Source organism: Canis lupus, chromosome 8, assembly GCF_003254725.2.
Source record: "Canis lupus dingo isolate Sandy chromosome 8, ASM325472v2, whole genome shotgun sequence".
Lineage (NCBI taxonomy): Eukaryota > Metazoa > Chordata > Mammalia > Carnivora > Canidae > Canis > Canis lupus.
This window is the reverse complement of record NC_064250.1, coordinates 47,999,418-48,017,412: the sequence shown is the minus strand read 5'-3', so window position 1 is coordinate 48,017,412 and position 17,995 is coordinate 47,999,418. Positions and strand designations below refer to the sequence as shown.

General features: G+C 40.5%; 1 protein-coding gene across 3 annotated transcripts in view; it reads right to left on the bottom strand.

Annotated features, from left to right (window-relative positions):
- YLPM1 (YLP motif containing 1) overlaps positions 1-14,156 on the bottom strand; it is a 79,332-nt gene extending 65,176 nt beyond the window's left edge. Inside the window, exons 1-4 of one of the 3 annotated variants that reach the window (XR_007412438.1) lie at positions 13,112-14,156; positions 3,373-3,609; positions 2,142-2,321; positions 173-1,167 (exon numbers count right to left, since the gene is read on the bottom strand). Coding sequence is in view for 2 of the 3 variants with exons in the window: in XM_025444157.3 (XP_025299942.3) it covers positions 173-1,167; positions 2,142-2,321; positions 3,373-3,609; positions 13,112-13,987 (2,288 nt within the window). In the remaining variant the exon portion in view is untranslated. The remainder of the gene's footprint in view (positions 1-172; positions 1,168-2,141; positions 2,322-3,372; positions 3,610-13,111) is intronic. The other 2 variants (XM_025444157.3, XM_025444156.3) reach the window with 2 other exon arrangements.
- Between the last annotated feature and the right edge of the window lie 3,839 nt (positions 14,157-17,995).

Sequence of the window (17,995 nt, the reverse complement as noted above, 5' to 3'; positions counted from 1 at the left end):
TAATAAGTGAACAATACTAACGTTATTAACTGTAAACCAGGAATGTATATAAAAGTACAAAGAAATATAAAAATCATATAAATAAAGCTTTTTATATAGCACCAAGGCCTACTCAGCCTAAATCAACAAAAAAGCCAAACCAAACCAACCAACCAAACAAAAGCAGACCTACCTTGGGCCTCTTGGGCCTTCCAAGTAACTGCTTCTAGGAGGATCTGGAAGCAGTCCACCTGACCTCACTGGCATGTCCTTGACTCCAGTGATGGGCTGAGATGGAGCAGCTGAAGACTCCCCAAGTCCTTGCTCAGATGAGAATGAACTATATGGCAGAGTCGACTTGCTCAGAGGGGCTTTAGAATTCACTTGGTCTGATGGACTAACAGCTGATTGCAATGGAGGATGGTAGGTTGAGGGTGGGGCTGAACCAAAAGACACAGGAGTGGGAAGCAGTGCTGGTCTAGGTTTCTCTGGAACCTGTGAACTTTGAGAACTGGAGGCTGGTGGAACTGGAGCTGTGGCTAACTGAGGAGGTATCCCTTGTGGAACCCCAGGGGGAGGTAATCCCGGAGGAGGTGTGGCTAAAGACAATGGTGGGAGGGGCAAGACAGGTGGAGGTGCTGCAGAGGAGAGAGAAGGGGGGGGAAGAACCGGTGGTGGCCCTGCAGAAGAGAGGGAAGGTGGGGGAAGAACCGGTGGTGGCCCTGCAGAAGAGAGAGATGAAGGCATCACAGGTGGGGGCACAGAGGTGGGTAGAGAAGGCGGCATCACAGGGGGGGGCATGCCGGGCGGTGGCACTGAAGCAGGCAGGGCAGGGGGCATCACTGGTGGTGGCAATGATGGGGGCAATACTGGAGGGGGCATTGTTGGTAGAGGTGGAGGCATCTGAGAATATGGAACAAAAGGAGGTGGCATTGACATGTTCCCCATATATTGGTTCTTCATGTTCTGAAATGAATTGACTTTCTCCTGGAGATAGGTCTGAGTCGCTTTCATATGTCCCTGCCATGTTTTCCACTGCTTCTCATACTCCTGAAGCTGATCTTTATGAGGATAAGAATGGAGCTGCTCCTCCCACAGCTGAAACTCCCGCTCCCATTCTTGGTAGAGATGTTGAAACTGTTGCTGCTGCATCTCATAATGCCGCAGCTGCACGTCTACAGACATGGTCTACGAATAAAGGGGTGACAATTATTTCAAGACATTCATATAAGAGAATTAATCACAAGTTAAAATATTAAGGAATCAAGGGCATTTGTATCTTAGGAAACTAAAACACTAAAGACTTTGTAGGCTAGTAAGGATAAACTTGTCACATCTATTCAATGATAATCATTCTTTCTTCCTTTGACTCATTTCTATGTTGCCCCAAAGTTGGAGAACTAACTAAACACTAAAGCAAATACCTATCTTAACAAGAATTATTTTTCAACCTTTTAATATTACAATGGATAATTTTAAGAACTTGAAAAATGATCTATTATTATGGACATACAGACACAAGTTTGTGTCTTCAAGGTACAAGAAGGACAAGTATTTTTTATGGTGTATTTCCTTAGGTTTCTGTGGTGGTTGCTGTGATCTTTTTGGTGGATTTTTGCTCGTCTGTCACTGTAGTGATTTGTAGGCAACTTGAAACTACATGATACGAATCTTTGGTTCTGGGGCACCTGAGTGGCTCAATTAAGTGTCTGCCTTTGACTCAGGTCATGATCCCAGGGTCCTGGGATGGAGCACCACATCAGGCTCCCTACTCAGCAGGGAGCCTGCTTCTCCCTCTCCCTGCCTCTCCCCCTGCCTGTGCTCTGTCAAATAAATAAATAAAATTGTAAAAAAAGAAAGAATCTGTGGTTCTTAAAACTCTTAGCAATGGGCCTCTAACACCTGCTTGGGTGGACAGAAGACTCGACAGAGACTCCAAGACAGAAGACTCCACTAGCCCTGCCCCACCCTCCCAACAGCATTTTCATAAAGCTGTACTTCCCAAACTCATGGTGATGTGACAGAGAACTACTCAGAACCCCCTTGGAAACATCTAATTTAATTTCTCTCCTTCTTCACATTTAAATCTTTTTCAGGAATAACAACTCCTTTAAATGACTTGGGGCAACTTCCCACCATGTGTCAGCTGAGGAGGCACTTGCCTGCATATGTGGCGGCTGCTGTATGATCTGTTGGTACTGTTGGAGGATCTGCTGTAACTGAGTATGCTTCTGCATTATTCCCTGATACTGGAAGCCAACTCGATGTTGCTGGTGCTGCTGCCAGTGTGCTGCTGCAGCCTGCAACTGTTTTAACCTCGCATCTTCTTCTGGGTCTTCAGACTAAAGATAAGAGAGAGAATACACTTTTATGTAAGCAATAAAACAGCAACCAAATTAACAAACAACCTGAATATTTTTTAAAGTACTGTATTATAAAGTCCAGAATCCCTACACTCTGGCTGACTGAGAAAAGTTATTTTACATTTAGATAAAATATCTGGCTCTACTTACACTGTGGATCATGAATACTAATACAAAGGAGCTTATAAATTCTAGTCTTTACTGGAATAATAAGAGTCAGTTTATAGCTATGTGCTCTGCATCCTATGAGAAATATTTTTTTTTTCACATTAGCCATTTTTTAAAAGATTTTATTTTTTTATTCATGAGAGACAGAGAGGCAGAGACATAGGCAGAGGAAGAAGCAGGCTCCCTGTGGGGAGCCTGGATGCAGGACTTGATCCCAGGACCCTGGGATCACGACCTGAGGCAAAAGTAGACACTCAACCACTGAGTCAACCAGGTGCCCCCACATTAACCGAGAGACTAAAATGTCATCATTATGATTCAAAGATTCCACAGAGGCTCTTGGGAGAACAACTATCTTTGGACCAAAGTGAGAACTTTTCATGTGTCAGTTAGTATGTTAAGTGACAAGGATTATCACATTTAATGCTTCAATAGCTCTATAAGATAGCTACTATTTGAATATACCCATTTTGCAGATGAGGAAATTGTAGCACGGGCTAACTAACTTGTGCAGAGTCACCCCCAGCAAATGGCACTGCCTCGACTATAGCCCCAGTAGTTTGACAACAGAAGGTTAGGCTCATAACTACTGCCCTGTGCTGCCAATATGAAAACGCCCTGGCTTCCCTTTAGTGCTGAGAGAGCCTTAATTCAGAAGTGTCTAATTCTTCACTCACTGGAACCATGAGAAAAATGCCTTTTCTAAACTTGATCATTTATCTGATTATTCCATAACAGAATTTTGCATGTACTTAAAAAAAAATCAAAACATATATCCATTTTGACTAAGGTATATATAAATGAATCAGAAAAAAAAAGCTAAACAACTTATTAAACACCAAGTAATTAGTTTTATGGTTACCTGGGGTTCCTCAGGTGGGAGAGGAGGTGGTACCTCTTCATTAGGAGGTGGTAATGGGGGCTCCTCCGATGCAGGGGGTTCTGGTACTTGACTAGTTGCAGGTACAGTCACTTCTTCCTTTACCGGCTCTGGTGCATCCTTTGCTGTGACAGGACCTTTTTTGTGACCTGGCAGATGCACTTTTGTCCGCTGCTGCAAACTAAGAAGGTGCTGCCGATACCAATACTGCTGCTGTTCCTACAACAGAAAGCATTTTTAAGAATTTTAACTAAAAATCCTATATATCTGCAACTTGGTGTTGATAGAGACCTGCGTTTGTACCTGTGTTCATCTGTCTATATGTAGGAAAAGGCAAAGCCGGACTGAGAAAGACAAGTAAACAAGATCTTTCAATTCCTCCCCCAAATATATACATTTAAGTTAAACCATACATATTAATTCAACATACTTCTCTACTCTTTTACCACACAGTTTTGGAAGTGAGAGCAGTCTTTTTTTTTTTTTTTTTTTTTATGATAGTCAGAGAGAGAGAGAGAGAGAGAGGCAGAGACACAGGCAGAGGGAGAAGCAGGCTCCATGCACTGGGAGCCCGACGTGGGATTCGATCCCAGATCTCCAGGATCACGCCCTGGGCCAAAGGCAGGCGCCAAACCGCTGCGCCACCCAGAGAGCAGTCTTTTTGACAAACGCTCAGAGGAGGAACGCCTGGGTGGCTCAGCGGTTTAGCGCCTGCCTTCGGCCCGGGGCATGATCCTGGAGTCCCAGGATCGAGTTCTGTATCGGGCTCCCTGCATGGAGCTTGCTTCTCCCTCTGCCTGTGTCTCTGCCTCTCTCTGTCTCTCATGAATAAATAAATAAATAATCTTAAAAAATAAAAAAGAAACTAAAAAAAATGTTAAAATGCTCAGAGGAAATCCTGTTAGTATTCACAGCTGCTTGTTTTGAGCCTGCCATTAGCTGGGGTAGATTTATCCAAGGGGTCTTGTAAGTAATGAATATAGCCAAATAGTTCTGTCCCTTCTCTGACTTCTCTCTCCTTTGGTGCTCTTTCCTCTTTTAAACAGCTGTTGTATCCCAGCTCTATACAGATAAATGAGAATATACTTTTTTTAGAATTCTACTCATTTTAAAAGTCTCAGCTTTGTCCTCCAAATTATATTGTACTTTAATTTTCTGAAAGCTTGTTTTGTGTTTCTACTTGAAAAAAACTACAACAAAAAAAAAAGAAAAAAACTACAACAATAAGAACTTTAATGAAGAAATAATTAGAAAATACAGCTGATCCTCATTAGTCATGGATTCTATATTTGCAAATATGCCTACTTGCTAAAGTTTATTTCTAACTCCAAAATCAATACTCAGGAAACTTTGGCTGTCATTTGTGGACATGCATAGTGGAGTGGTGAAAAATCTGAGTTGCCTGACTTGCACATTTCCTGCTGTTACAGAACAAGGATATGGTCTGCCTTTTTGTTTAGTTCTTATACTGTAAATAAGTGTGCTTTTCACAGTCTATTTAGGACCACATTTTTCAGATTTCTGTGCTTTTTGTTGGTGACTTTGCTGTTTAAAATGGCCACAAGCATAGGCTGGTGTGCTGTCTAGTGTTCCTAAGTGCAAGAAACCTGTGATGTGTTTCACATAGAAAATCTACATGTTAGATAAACTTCATTCAGACAGGCGTTGTGCTGCTGGCTTTGAGTTCAATATTAATGAATCAACAAAATATATTAAAGGTGTCATTAAACAGGGGCACATATAAAACAGGTTATGTATTAACTGGTTGATGAAAATGAGACCAAAGACTCACAGAAACCTAACCCTGTAATTTCCCTAGGAGCAATGGGTTAGTATTCACTAATTCAACGCTCTTGGCAACTTTATGGAACACAAATACCTCAAATAAAGAGAATCAACTATACAAATAAGTGATAACTAATGAATTAAAATCAATTAAGGGGATCCCTGGGTGGCTCAGCAGTTTGGCGCCTGCCTTTGGCCCAGGGCATGATCCTGGGGTCCCGGGATCAAGTCCCACATCAGGCTCCCGGCATGGAGCCTGCTTCTCCCTCTGCCTGTGTCTCTGCCTCTCTCTCTCTCTCTCTTTCTCTCTGTCTATCGTGAATAAATAAAATCTTTTTTAAAAAAATCAATTAAAAAAAATCTCACCACTCAGACATAACTACAGGATCTTCATTTTCCCAGCATTCATTATATAACTCCCTATGGTTACAAGGTTGCATAAGGAAAAAGTTGTCATAACATGAAAATATTCACTCACGTACCATCTTTTATACTTCCATAATTAACAACAGCATGTATTTCTACTACAATTATAAGAATGCAGGATTTTATGAAACTGATGTTGGAGAGCTTTGGAACTCATTACTGATAGCTGAGGATCTAACAGAAATCCTGCCAGTTAACAATCACATTTTTTATAATAGGAACTGCAAAAGAGAATGACACGAATATCAAAGGTTGAAAATAGCCCCTAGAGGGATGCCTTGGTGGCTCAGCGGTTGAGCGTCTGCCTTTGGCTCAGGTTGTGATCCCAGGATTGAGTCCCACATCAGGCTCATTACAGGGAGCCTGCTGTTCCCTCAGCCTATGTCTCTGCCTCTCTGTGTCTCTCATGAATAAATAGGTAAAATCTTTAAAAAAAAAAAAAAAATAGCCCATAGAAAAACTGATAAATTCCTACATTTTTCAACATATCCAAAACCAAAATAAAAGATGATATATAATACTGCCATATAATTTTGTCATAAAAAATATAGTACATAAACCAAATCAACACTATTCTTTGTTCATTCTAAGACAGCTATTCCTTATGACTTTGAGCTCTGTTTTTAAAGGTTGTGTCCCAAGTTAAATTTTTAAAATAAATTTTACTTATTTTTTTACACGAAACTTTTGGTCCCTATGTTAAATAGATTCGTTTTGTTTAGATTCACTGGGATTTATTATCCTTGAATAGCCAGGATTTTCTATACTGTTAATATTTTAGTGTACATCCTCTCCAATTTCCCACAGGCAAACAAAATACATAAGACATATACAATATACTCTTTTCTCACTATGATGTTTTATTATTTGTTTTTTTACTCACAGAATATAATTTTCTTGGGAGAGAGCTGTCTCATGCTTTTCTTATATCCTATCTGGTGTTTAAGCACAGAGCTGGAGCACAGGAGGAATGTCAATAAACAGTTATTGATCAACCGAAGACTTCCCTTCTAGGCCACTTATTTCTATGACCTGAAACTTGCTCCAAACCATTGGGAGGAAAAAATTCCATCTCACTACCTGCATCTTGAAGTCTGGGTCATGATTGAGTTATTCTGTTTTTAATTTCCATGCACATAATCATCAGCTCCAGAGATGTAATTACTTTTTCTATTGAACATTAAAAAAAAAAAAAAAAAAACAGCACACAGGCCATGATAATTGACAATAACGTACCATTAAAACATTTTCAACTTTCTTTTACTATTTTATGAAAATAGCAACAGGCTTATCTTTCAGCTTTAAAAAATTAATAAACCCAGTCTCTTTCAAGTAGAAGTTAGAAGTTTCCCTTAGTTTTTAGTTGCTTTGAAAGCATCACTAAAAGATACAAAGATGCAAACCATCTTTCATAAACTAGAAGCCAATGGCTACACACATGAAGACTATACAGATCTAGATTCTTGATCAATTTGTATGTATCCACCTTATTGTCAATGCTTCCCATCTTTGTCTTAGACCTAGCCTAGGGCTAAGAACCTTGTTAGGAGCTCGAATACTGGTTGATTTGCTGAGAGTATGCACTACAGGTCAATTTCTATTTCATATGAATCCAATAAGCAGAAACCAGATCTATTTCAGTTCTAAGACTAGGCTCTGGTACATTTTTAAAGCTCTACAAATGAGCATCATTCATATATGTCTTCAGTGTCCCCCAAGAGAAAAGTGATTTCTGTTTTAGAAAGGAATAAAACCTGCCTGGACTTCCTAATGAAGCCAAAGCAAACCTAGAGCCAGTTTTTCCGTTTGCCCCATTGTATCAGACAACTCCATCTCACATGGGATGTTAATTCATAGATAGAGGAAAATCATTGCATATGTCACACTCAAAGAGACTGAATGAAGAGAGTTAAAAAGGATGTAAGAACTACTTGTCACAAATATCATTATTAAAAAGATGCTAATTTATTCAGCAAGCATCAACTGACCACTTGCTATAGTACAGTAATGAACTAGGTACTAAATGATTTTCTAAACAGGGTAATGTAAAGCAAAGAGTGTGTGAGGTGGGGAGGAAGAGAGATGGAGAGAGAAAGAGAGAGAGAGAGATGTTTTAGAGATTAATTTTGGAAGGTTGCCTTTCCTATCCAAGTTATTGGAAATGCCTATAACACTAAATGTCCTATGTCTTACATCCTAAAGCAATGGGTGGGGAGAATCTGGCAAAATAGTGAATTGGTTTTCCATTTTTTTAGACTTATTTAAAACATACTTATTTTCAGTATTTTTGAGGTTTACATTCTACTGCAGGAATTAAAGTCACCAGATAATCTTAGTCCCATCTAAAAAAAAAAAAAAATGAAAACTGAAAAAATAAAGCTCCTCTATTTCACCTCTTCCTCCAGCTCCTGCCCTCATTCTCTCTCTCTCTCTCCTTCAGTCAAACTTCTTTAAAGAGTTGTCTATACTCACCATCCCCATTTCCTCACCTTCCATCACTCCTCAAATCAATGCAATATGGCTTCAGTCACTATGAACTGCTCCTGCCAAGGTCAACAATAATCTACATGTCAGTAAATGCAAAAGATAACTCAAAGTCTTTATCCTGCTTGACCTGTCAGTGGTGGTGCTACAGCTACAGCTGAGCACTCTCTCCTCCTAGAAACAGTCCTCTTTGCACTTCCACGGGACTGCACTATACTGACTTTCATCTACCCATTTGGTCTTTCTTCTGTTGGTTCCCCTAGATACTGAGATTCGGTGGGGCTCGGATTAACATCCTTTAAACTCTATCCCTACTCTACACACATACCTCAGGAGACCTCATCCATTTCTGTGCCCCAAATACCATATTTATACTGATGACTCACAAGTCTGTCATGTCTCCAAGATCTCGCTCCTAGACTCCAGACCTATCTATAGCTTACTTCCTATTGAACATCTCCATTTGGAATCATGTGGCTCAAGGACCTCAAACTCAGTAGGTCTAAAACTGAACTCATCCTTTCACATCATCCCCAGACCTGTTCTTCCTCTTCTTCCAGGTTTTCCTATTTTATTAGTAAATGGGACAACCATCTACCTAGCAGTCTACTCCAAAAACTCAGGAATCATCCTTGACACCTCCCTCTCTGCTACTACTCAATCTCCAATTAGGTTCTAGCACACAAATACTTCTCCAGTCTTTCCACTTCTATCTGTGTCACCATCCAAGTCCAAGCCACTGTTATCTCTTGTCTGGATTATTCTATTAAGTATTCTCTATAAATCATCCTTGCTTTTCTCAATTCCACTCTCCACACACCAAACACAATGAGCTTTCACAAATGCCAATCTGTCACATTCGACTATATAAAATCCTTCATTGGCTTCCAACTGCCCCAAAATCCTCATAGGCCCTCCCTGATCTGGTTTGTGTCTATCATTCTCAACTGGAACTTTCAGGAAGCCTTACTTTGAATGCTATCTGGTTAATTCCTACTCATTCTTCAGGTTTCACTTAAATATCACTTACAAAGGAAGGCCTCTTCAATTAGGTTACAGCTCTCAACTATAACTAATCACTTAAAAATATTTGTTCTTAAAAAAAAAAAATTTGTTCTTCACCTACTATGTGCTAGACCCTGAGTAAGACACTGTAAATACAATGGTGAGCTTAAAACTAGAAGACAAACAAACAAAAACCCATTCTTCATGAAATAGTCTAGTGATATTGTGTATTTTATAATCCCACAGCACCTTGCACTCGTCATAATGACTTATTAAATGTCTTGTTCTTCCCATTGGGACAAGTCAATGAGAGCAAGAACCATGTCTATTTTCTTCAACTCTGGTACTAAGCTAAGCACGGCACTTGGCACATAGTTGCTACTCAATAAGTACTTGGATATCAAATAAATGACTAAAAATTATTTTCTTTTAAATGACTAAAAATTCTAATCAAAGTCAAGAGCTTTATGTAAGTTTTGAGAATTAAAGGATAAATGAAGTCACAATTTATGAAAAAAAAACGGCTAGTATACATTTTACCTAGCCAGCCCTTTAAATACATAGAAAATTAATTCTTCAAAATGACACATTCCATTAAATCACCAATGCTTTACTCTGAAAACTAGAAATTAAATGGAAGAATATTATGCATTTATCCTATCTTTCCCATACCAACTATATCTCCAATTAAGTAGTCCTAACCAGTTAATGAAAGTTTTTCTTTACAGAATTCCATATAGTAAATGTAGAAGCAATGGTAGGAAAAAAAAAATCACCATGTTATAACCTTCAACAAAGAAATAATTTACTCAAGCAAAGACTATCAGTGGATAAGTCACTAGATAAAACATTAGAGGCAGGGCAGCCTGGGTGGCTCAGCGGTTTAGCGCCGCCTTCAGCCCAGGGCCTGATCCTGGAGAGCCAGAATCGAGTTCCACGTCGGGCTCCCTGCATGGAGCCTGCTTCTCCCTCTGCCTGTGTCTCTGCCTCTTTCTGTGTGTCTCTCATGAATAAATAAATAAAATCTTAAAAAACAAACAAACAAACAAACATTAGAGACAAAATTGATGGGAAGCTTTACAATGGAGGGACCAGACTATTGTTACCTACTGATCAATCTTGGCTCCGCTAATAGTGGAATAACCAGGCATTGTGTGTCTCCTGATGGAATACAAACGAAGTACACAGCACCACCGTGGTAATGAAGTATACTTGCCAAAAGAAAGGTGAACTTAAGTCTAAGCTTTCCAAGTTTACCAGAAGCGTGAAAGAGAGTGTAACAAGTCGAATGATAAGAAACCATGAGTAAGCAGACAAATCCAGAATGTGGGATATTATACAAAACTGAGATAGACTTCTCATCAAGTTCAATGGCATGGGGTTGGAAAAGAGAATAGGAGAGATTAATCTAGATCAGTTCTCAATGGAGGGTGATTTTAAACCCCAAGGGATATTTGGCAACGCCTGGAAACATTTTTGTTTCCCATTGGAGGCTGCTACCAACATCTAGTAGTGACAGGCCAGAGATGCTGCTAAACATCCTATAAGGCCAAGGACTGCCCTCCACAACAAAGAATGATCCTGCTCACAACGTCTACATTGGATCCTGATAAAATCTGAATAAACCAATAATACATGATTGAGTCCATTGGGGAATGTTAACATGGATGATATCAAGTAATTATTTTTAACTCCAACTAGTATGATAAGACAATAGGGGAAATCTGAATGGGCAGGTAATTAGATGGATGATACAAAGAAACTGTTACTTTTTGCAGGTGTTATAATGTATTTACCTAAGAAAAGGTCCATTAAAAAAAAAAAAAAAAAAAACCATGACTAAGAATGTAGAAATGAAATGACATGAGATCAAAGATTTCCTTTAAAATATTTCAGCAACAATTAAAAAAAGGCATAGGTGAAGTAAACATGGTAAAATCTTGATAGTTGTTGAATCTGATTGATGGGTTTATAGGAGAAATCATACCATTTTCTTTACTTTTGTGTTTATCATCTTTTGCCATAAAAATTTCTAACAACATATTCCAAAATTAAAATATGAACCAAAAAATAATAAATTGGCAGAAAGGTTCATTGTCAGAGACCGGCACTGGTATGAAGAAAACCTGTGTAATCTAATAAGCCAAAGTATCCTAAGTCTAGAACATGACAACTCTTATAGCTTATTCAACAAATCTTTGTAGAGAGCCTACAGTTTGCAAGGCACTGTCCTAGGTGCTACAGAGGATAAAAAGATGAGTGAGATGGTCCCTGTTTACAAGGGACTTACAATCTGAAAAACATCCAACCAGATAGGTGAGCTCAGGGATGGCTTTACTGAGACCCTGATATTTGAGATGTACCTTGAAAACAATACAACTATAAGGCAGGAAGAGGAGGTTGAGGAAATTGGGAGGAATTCTAGACAGAGATAAGAAAGCCTAAACAAGCTTACAAGGCCCTTCTTGGTCTGGCCCACATACTTCTCAAGCTTCATCTTCCATTTTTTTTCTGGTGTCATCAAAGAATTGGAGGCAATGAATACTCAAAGTACTGAAGGAAGTTCAATATAGAAGAGTACAAAGGCAGAAAAAAAAGCAAAACCAGCAAACCAGTGTTCATGTAAGTATTTGTATTAATGACTGGTCAGATACCTCCTCCCCTCCTTCCAAAAACAATTTATTTGTCTCTCTAAAAGGCCAGAAAAAGTCTAGTAGAGAGGAGTATATGGATGTTGTACTTTGACTTGAACTAACTCTGAGGCTGACAACAAAGCATTGGGAATGCGCTGGGAATGGGGACAGAAATTTTGTCTAATAGAGGCATCTGGGGGAAATAACCTGGTAGGATGGTACTAATTTGGTGTAAACCAGCAGAATCCCTTATTCTATTTCACTTCAGCATCACAAATGTTTTCTCCTGATGATGTGCCAAATACAACATCTTGCTTACCTAAAACAACTTGCGTATGTTCTTAATTTCTAATGCTAAACCACTATAAAATTAGAGTACCACAACTATCTTTTGGAAATCTTTTATATATAAATCTGAGTCTGTAGATTAAAAGACTCTTTTTTTCATTTAGGGAATCTAAAGTAGATTAGTAATTGCTCAAAGTGTCTATGTTAAGAAATCATAACAAGTTATTTATTCTGAGAGTTCTATCTTCTTTCTTAAGGGAGGAATTCTTTAGTTACTGCTATCCAATCCGTCTTTGCTCTGTAGGAAGCATCACTTAAAACAGAAGTTTAGAGGACTGGCTCTCTCATGAAGGAAGAGATATCACTATATCACTAACTTATTTTCACCTTGGCCAAATTCCAAGGCAGTTGAATGGTAACAAGTCACTCCGTAAGCAAATTGCTTATGTCTTAAAACTTGATGTGTGAGAAAGGGCTGTATGGGTTCATTCCTTAAAATAACCAAGAGACTCCCAAAAAGGTCAAAGATGAAGAGACTTCCTATGTATTGCATATGTGTCTATAAGTATAATTAGGATGTTCCTGATAAGAACAAGATTTCCATTCTTCATTTACTAACACTTTGTAATTCACGAAGCTGACAAGCTATCAGTGGCCCCTAAATACCTGTTTAAAGAAGCTAACTAGTCAAAAGGTTTGTATACATTTCAAGTACCAACCCTTTGGGAAGCCTCTGTTCTATGCTGCCTCACAAACGGAAATTTGAGTTTAAAATACAATTTTAAAACAAAGCTCTTTGCAAAAGCAACAAAATCTAGGAGGTCAAAGGGAACCAAAGAATAAACCTAAGAAGTAACTCTTGAGCCACCCCACTATTCCGTGGACGTTAGAAACATCTTCAAACAACTGTTCTTTTAATAATCCACATTTAGCTACTTGAAAAGCTGGGGTGTCAGACTTCTGACTCTTAAGGAACCCTTTGGAGTGTAAATTAGCTATTCATTGTGTTGGAATTAGCCCAAACACGGGTTAAAGCCCTGAGGCCTGCTCACTTAGGGCCCTTTAGGTGAAAGATGAGGCTCAGGCATATGCTTTCTTACCTGTGGAGTCATTGTTGAGGGATCTGGCTCAGGGGCAGCTTGCTGCTGTTCAGCACTCTTGTTCTTGGCCCCACTCTCCGAAGGCTCTTGCTGGACAGTTGTCTTATTCCCAGAAGGGGCGGACGGTGGCGGTGGAGCTAGTAGTTGGGATTTAGAATGGCCCTGGGAGGGGCGGGAAGGAGATGCCTGAGAAGGGGGCAAGTAGGACTGGGAATGGCTCAAATAGGATTGCGAGGAAGAGGAAGAGGAAGAATAAGAAGGGGTGGGTGCCAGGTAGGATTGGGACGGTGGGGACTGAGAAGGGGACGGCTGAGCGGGAGGCAGGTAGGGCTGGGACGAGGCCGGGGGGTAGTACGAGGGTGGCGGCTGAGGTGGGGGCATGTAAGATTGGGACGGGGGCATATAGGACCCCGGCGGTACAGGGGGAGATTCAGGGGGGGAATCCAGCTCCATGGGAACCAAACCAGGAGACCCATCTCGTTGGTGGTGGAGCATCTGGTGTTTGTACTGCTGCTGCTTCTGATAGCTGAGGGCCGGCCCAGGTGGCGGGGGCATCGGTGGTGGCGGTGGCTGCCAGTCCCCGTAGCCGCCCCCCGGCATCACCGGCGGGGGCGGCAGGGGGGGCGGAGGAAGGTGATGGGGCTGGAGCACGCACTGCATTTGCTTCTGGTGCATCTGCTGCAGCTGCTGGAGCTGCGCCAGGTGCTGCTCGCGGAAGCTCATGAAGCCCGAGGAGGAGGGGGCCGCGGGAGTCGTCGAGCTCGAGTACCCGGGCCCCGGCGAGGCCTCAGGAAGCGCCACCGGCGGTGGCGGCGGCGGGACCGGCGGCGGCGGATAGTGGCTGCTCCCGCCATACCGGCCCCAATTCGGGTACATATCGGAGAAGGCGGCGCAGGGCTCGTCCCGGCGCCGTTACTCGTCGCAACCGACCTCCAGGAGCTGCGGCGGCGACGGCGACAGCCGGAACTCGCGGCGCCTACAGGCCCCGGAGCGTGTAAACGGAGCGCGCCAGTGCGCCGGCGCTACCGAGCTGGGCCCGCGACCGGGAAGGCGGGGACGACACTGGGGCGACTACGCCTGCGCAGTAGCCACCGAGAGGAGAACAAAGGCAAGATAGAGCGACCCTTTCCTTGGCGGCTCTCGGTTGCCATCTTCCTTCCGGCCCGGATAATGTACGTGCGAGTAGAATGTTCTCATAGAACCGAGGAACCATAGAGTCTCAGAGCTGAAAGGGGTGGTAGAGATCCTATCGCTCCACGGGCTCATTTTTGAATGAAAAAAAAAAAAAAAAAGGTTCCATTCACAATAGCAACAATCTCAACAACAACAGCAAAGCCATGAAACAAGTAGGAATAACTCTAATAAATATGTGGAATGTATATGAAGAAAACTACAGAACCGTACGGAATCATATCCGAGGGGAGTAAATGAGACTTGCAATGATGGAGAGGCTTACCATGATCCTGAATGAAAAGAGGGAAAAAATGTAGACATGTCAGTTCTCCTCAAATTAAATGAATAGAATTAATTCAAGTCCAACCAACAAAAAAAAGAAAATAATAATAATCCGGAACAAATCTGTGAAGAATAGAAATATTTTGGAGGTAGACTGTAATACTACACCAATTCCTGCAGATGTTATATGAAAGATAACATCTGCAGTTATTGTAAAAGGTGAGAAATGGAATTCTTTAGAATAACTCAACACATAAAAATTCGTGTTGGAGAATCTCAGCTAAAGCAAAGATAGCAAAAACCAGATTCAACGATTGTCCCGAGGGGGTGACCTAGAAAATAATCCAATCTGTCAACATAAAACTCAACTTTGGCTTGAGTGGATCACTGAAAAACAAGGCTGATACACTCTGAATTCTGGAAAGGGAAACAACAACAACACTACCTAACTCTGAGAATATTAAGTGTGTCAGTGTGTCAGTTAAAGATTTGACCTTCCATCTTAGCAACCCAGATCTTCACCTCTCTTAGGAGGCAGATGTGAGTGGAAAGTGGAGCAACTAAGTATCTTTCAGAAGGCGTTTTCATTCGCAAGTAGGAATTTCGTTGCATTTCTCTTAACTTTTTGTTGAAGTATAACATATATACATATAACTAAACATCATAAGTTTTCAGGTTAGTGAATTTTCACAAACCAATCACATTATGTAACTAGCACCTTGATCAAGAAACAGAACATTAGGGCCAGGTCAGATGCCTGCCCTTGTACCCCTTCTTTTCCCAAAAAGAGAACAGAAAAAGAAACAGAATATTGTCCAACTCATAAATCCCACTTACTTGTAATTTTAATATTTTCTATTGAAATTCTCTTGAAAAATATTAAAAATGCATGTAAATTACTATACTAATAGCCTAGAGGAGAATATGAGATGGTTATCTCATTAGATGAAGAAAAAGAATATGATAAATTTCAACATCCATTCACAATTTTTAAAAAATCTTAGCAAACCAGAAATAAAAGGGAACATCCTGATCTTATAAAGAGTATTTATTTTTAAAAACCACAGCAAACATCACACTTGATTGTGAAAAGTTCAAAGTTTTCCCACTAGGATCAACAACAGATGTTCATTACCAATCACATCTGATATGGATTGAATTGTATTCCACCCACCCCCCAAAATGTTCAAGTCCTATTCCCCAGTACTTCAGAATGTGACTTTCTCTGGAAATAAGGCTGTTGCAGATGTAATTAGTTAAGATCATATTTGTAGTAGGGTCAATCCAATATGACTAGAGTCCATTTTTAAAAAAAGATTTATTTATTTGACAGAGAGAGCACAAACAGGGAGAACTGCAGGCAGAGGGAGAGGGAGAAGCAGGCTCCCCACTGAGCAGGGAGCCCACAGGGCTCAATCCCAGGACCCTGGAATCATGACCCGAGCCAAAGGCAGACACGTAACCGAGCCACCTAGGCACCCCACCGCTAGTGTCCTTATAAAAAGATGGCCATTTGAAGACCCAGACAGAGAGAATGCTCATATGATGCTGAAAGCAGAGATTGGAGTTATGCAGCTGCAAGCCAAAGACTGGAACAAATGGAATTCTCATACAGTGAGGGTGGAAGTGTAAATTTGTTTTATTTATTTTTTTAAAGATTTTTATTTATTCATGAGAGAGAGAGAGAGAGAGAGAGAGATTGGCAGAGACACAGGGAGAAGCAGGCTCCATGCAGGGAGCCCGACATGGGACTCAATCCTGGGTCTCCAGGATCACACCCTGGCTGCAGGCGGCGCTAAACCGCTGCGCCACCCGGGGTGCCCTGAAGTGTAAATTAGGATGATCATTCTGAAATACAATTTGGCAGTAGCTACTAAAGCTGAACAGACCCATAGCTTATGACCCAGGAATCCCACTACTAGGCATATCATGAAGACAAACGCATGTATATGTTATACAGAAGACATGTACAAGAATGTTCATAGTACCACTACTTGTAATGGCTGAAAACTGGAAAGTAACCCAAGTGTCCACCTATGCTAGAATATATAATGACATTGTGGCACATTTATACAATGGAATACAGAACAATAAGAATGAACAAACTATAACCACATGTGAATCTCACATATTGTTGAACAAAAGAAGCTATGCAAAAAAGTATGTACTGCATGTTTTCACATGCATAAGTTCAAAAATAGACATAACTGATATGTAGTGTTAGAATTTAGGATAGTAGTTACCCTTGGGGTGAAGAGATAGTGATTGAAAGGGGGCATAAAGGCAGCCGCTGGTATGTTATGTTTCTTGATCTGGGTACTGGTTACATAGGTATGTTTTGCTTGTGAAAGATTCATCCGACTCTACCACTTGTGATTTATGCACTTTTCTGTTTGTATAATTCAATAAATGTACCTCCAAGAAACTTTTGAAAGATGGAACTCCAAAAGAATAGTGTACAATTGGCTTTACATGTAGTTCAAAAATTGGCAAAAGGAAATTATAATGTTAAAAGTAAGACTAGTGGTTTCCTTTGGGGAGAGGGAAAGGGTAGTGGCTGGAAGGGGTACAAGCAGGGCTTCTGAAATGCTAACAATGTTCCATTTATTGAACCAAATAGTAATTACACAAATATTTGCTTTGCTGAAACTTATTGAACTGTGTGTTTATCCTTTGTGCTTTCCCATTTGTATGGTGTACTTCACAGTTTTTTTTTTTTTAAGTTAAAAAAAGGTGGGAAGGAGAACAGTGATAGTTGTGGAAAACAGAGAAAGATGAGATTAGGTGGAGGGAAGTGGAAAAGTTTGAAAAGTTTCTCTTCACCTCTTCCTTTCCCACCTGATATTGGTAGGTTCTAGCTGTCCTGTCCTCTATTCCATCCTCAATAACTACAGATCTTTCAGCACCGATGTGGGAGATAACACCTTTCCCCTCATTGTTTCAAGATAAAGACCCAATTGGGAATTGTTTTAGATGCTATAGAAAATCCTAGCCTCTAGATTCTTACTCCCCGTGAACCAACAGAGTTGGCCACTCAAACCTTCTAGTCTACACAACTAAAAAAAACAAAAACAAAAACAAAACTTTGATAGGAACCCCTATCTAGATACCAGAAAATTATTGAAAAGAGGCCTCATGTATAATGCTCTTCTCAAGACATTTTAGTGAAACTGATTTCACATTGTATGACCAGCCCCAGACCAAGTATTTAGAGATGGATTTTACTAATCTAGGATGAAAGAAGTCGCAACAAAAATATAAAGTGCTCCTATTCAAAATGAACTAAGGGATGAATTAAAGCATAAATCACACAAAAGGTTTTGTGTGGGAGACTTCAGAGAGGGTTAGCTCTTAATTGTCAGTGCTGTCAAAGTCAACTTGCATGAGTCTTCTCTGGTCTAGGTTTATAACCCAGCTGTACTTCTTTCT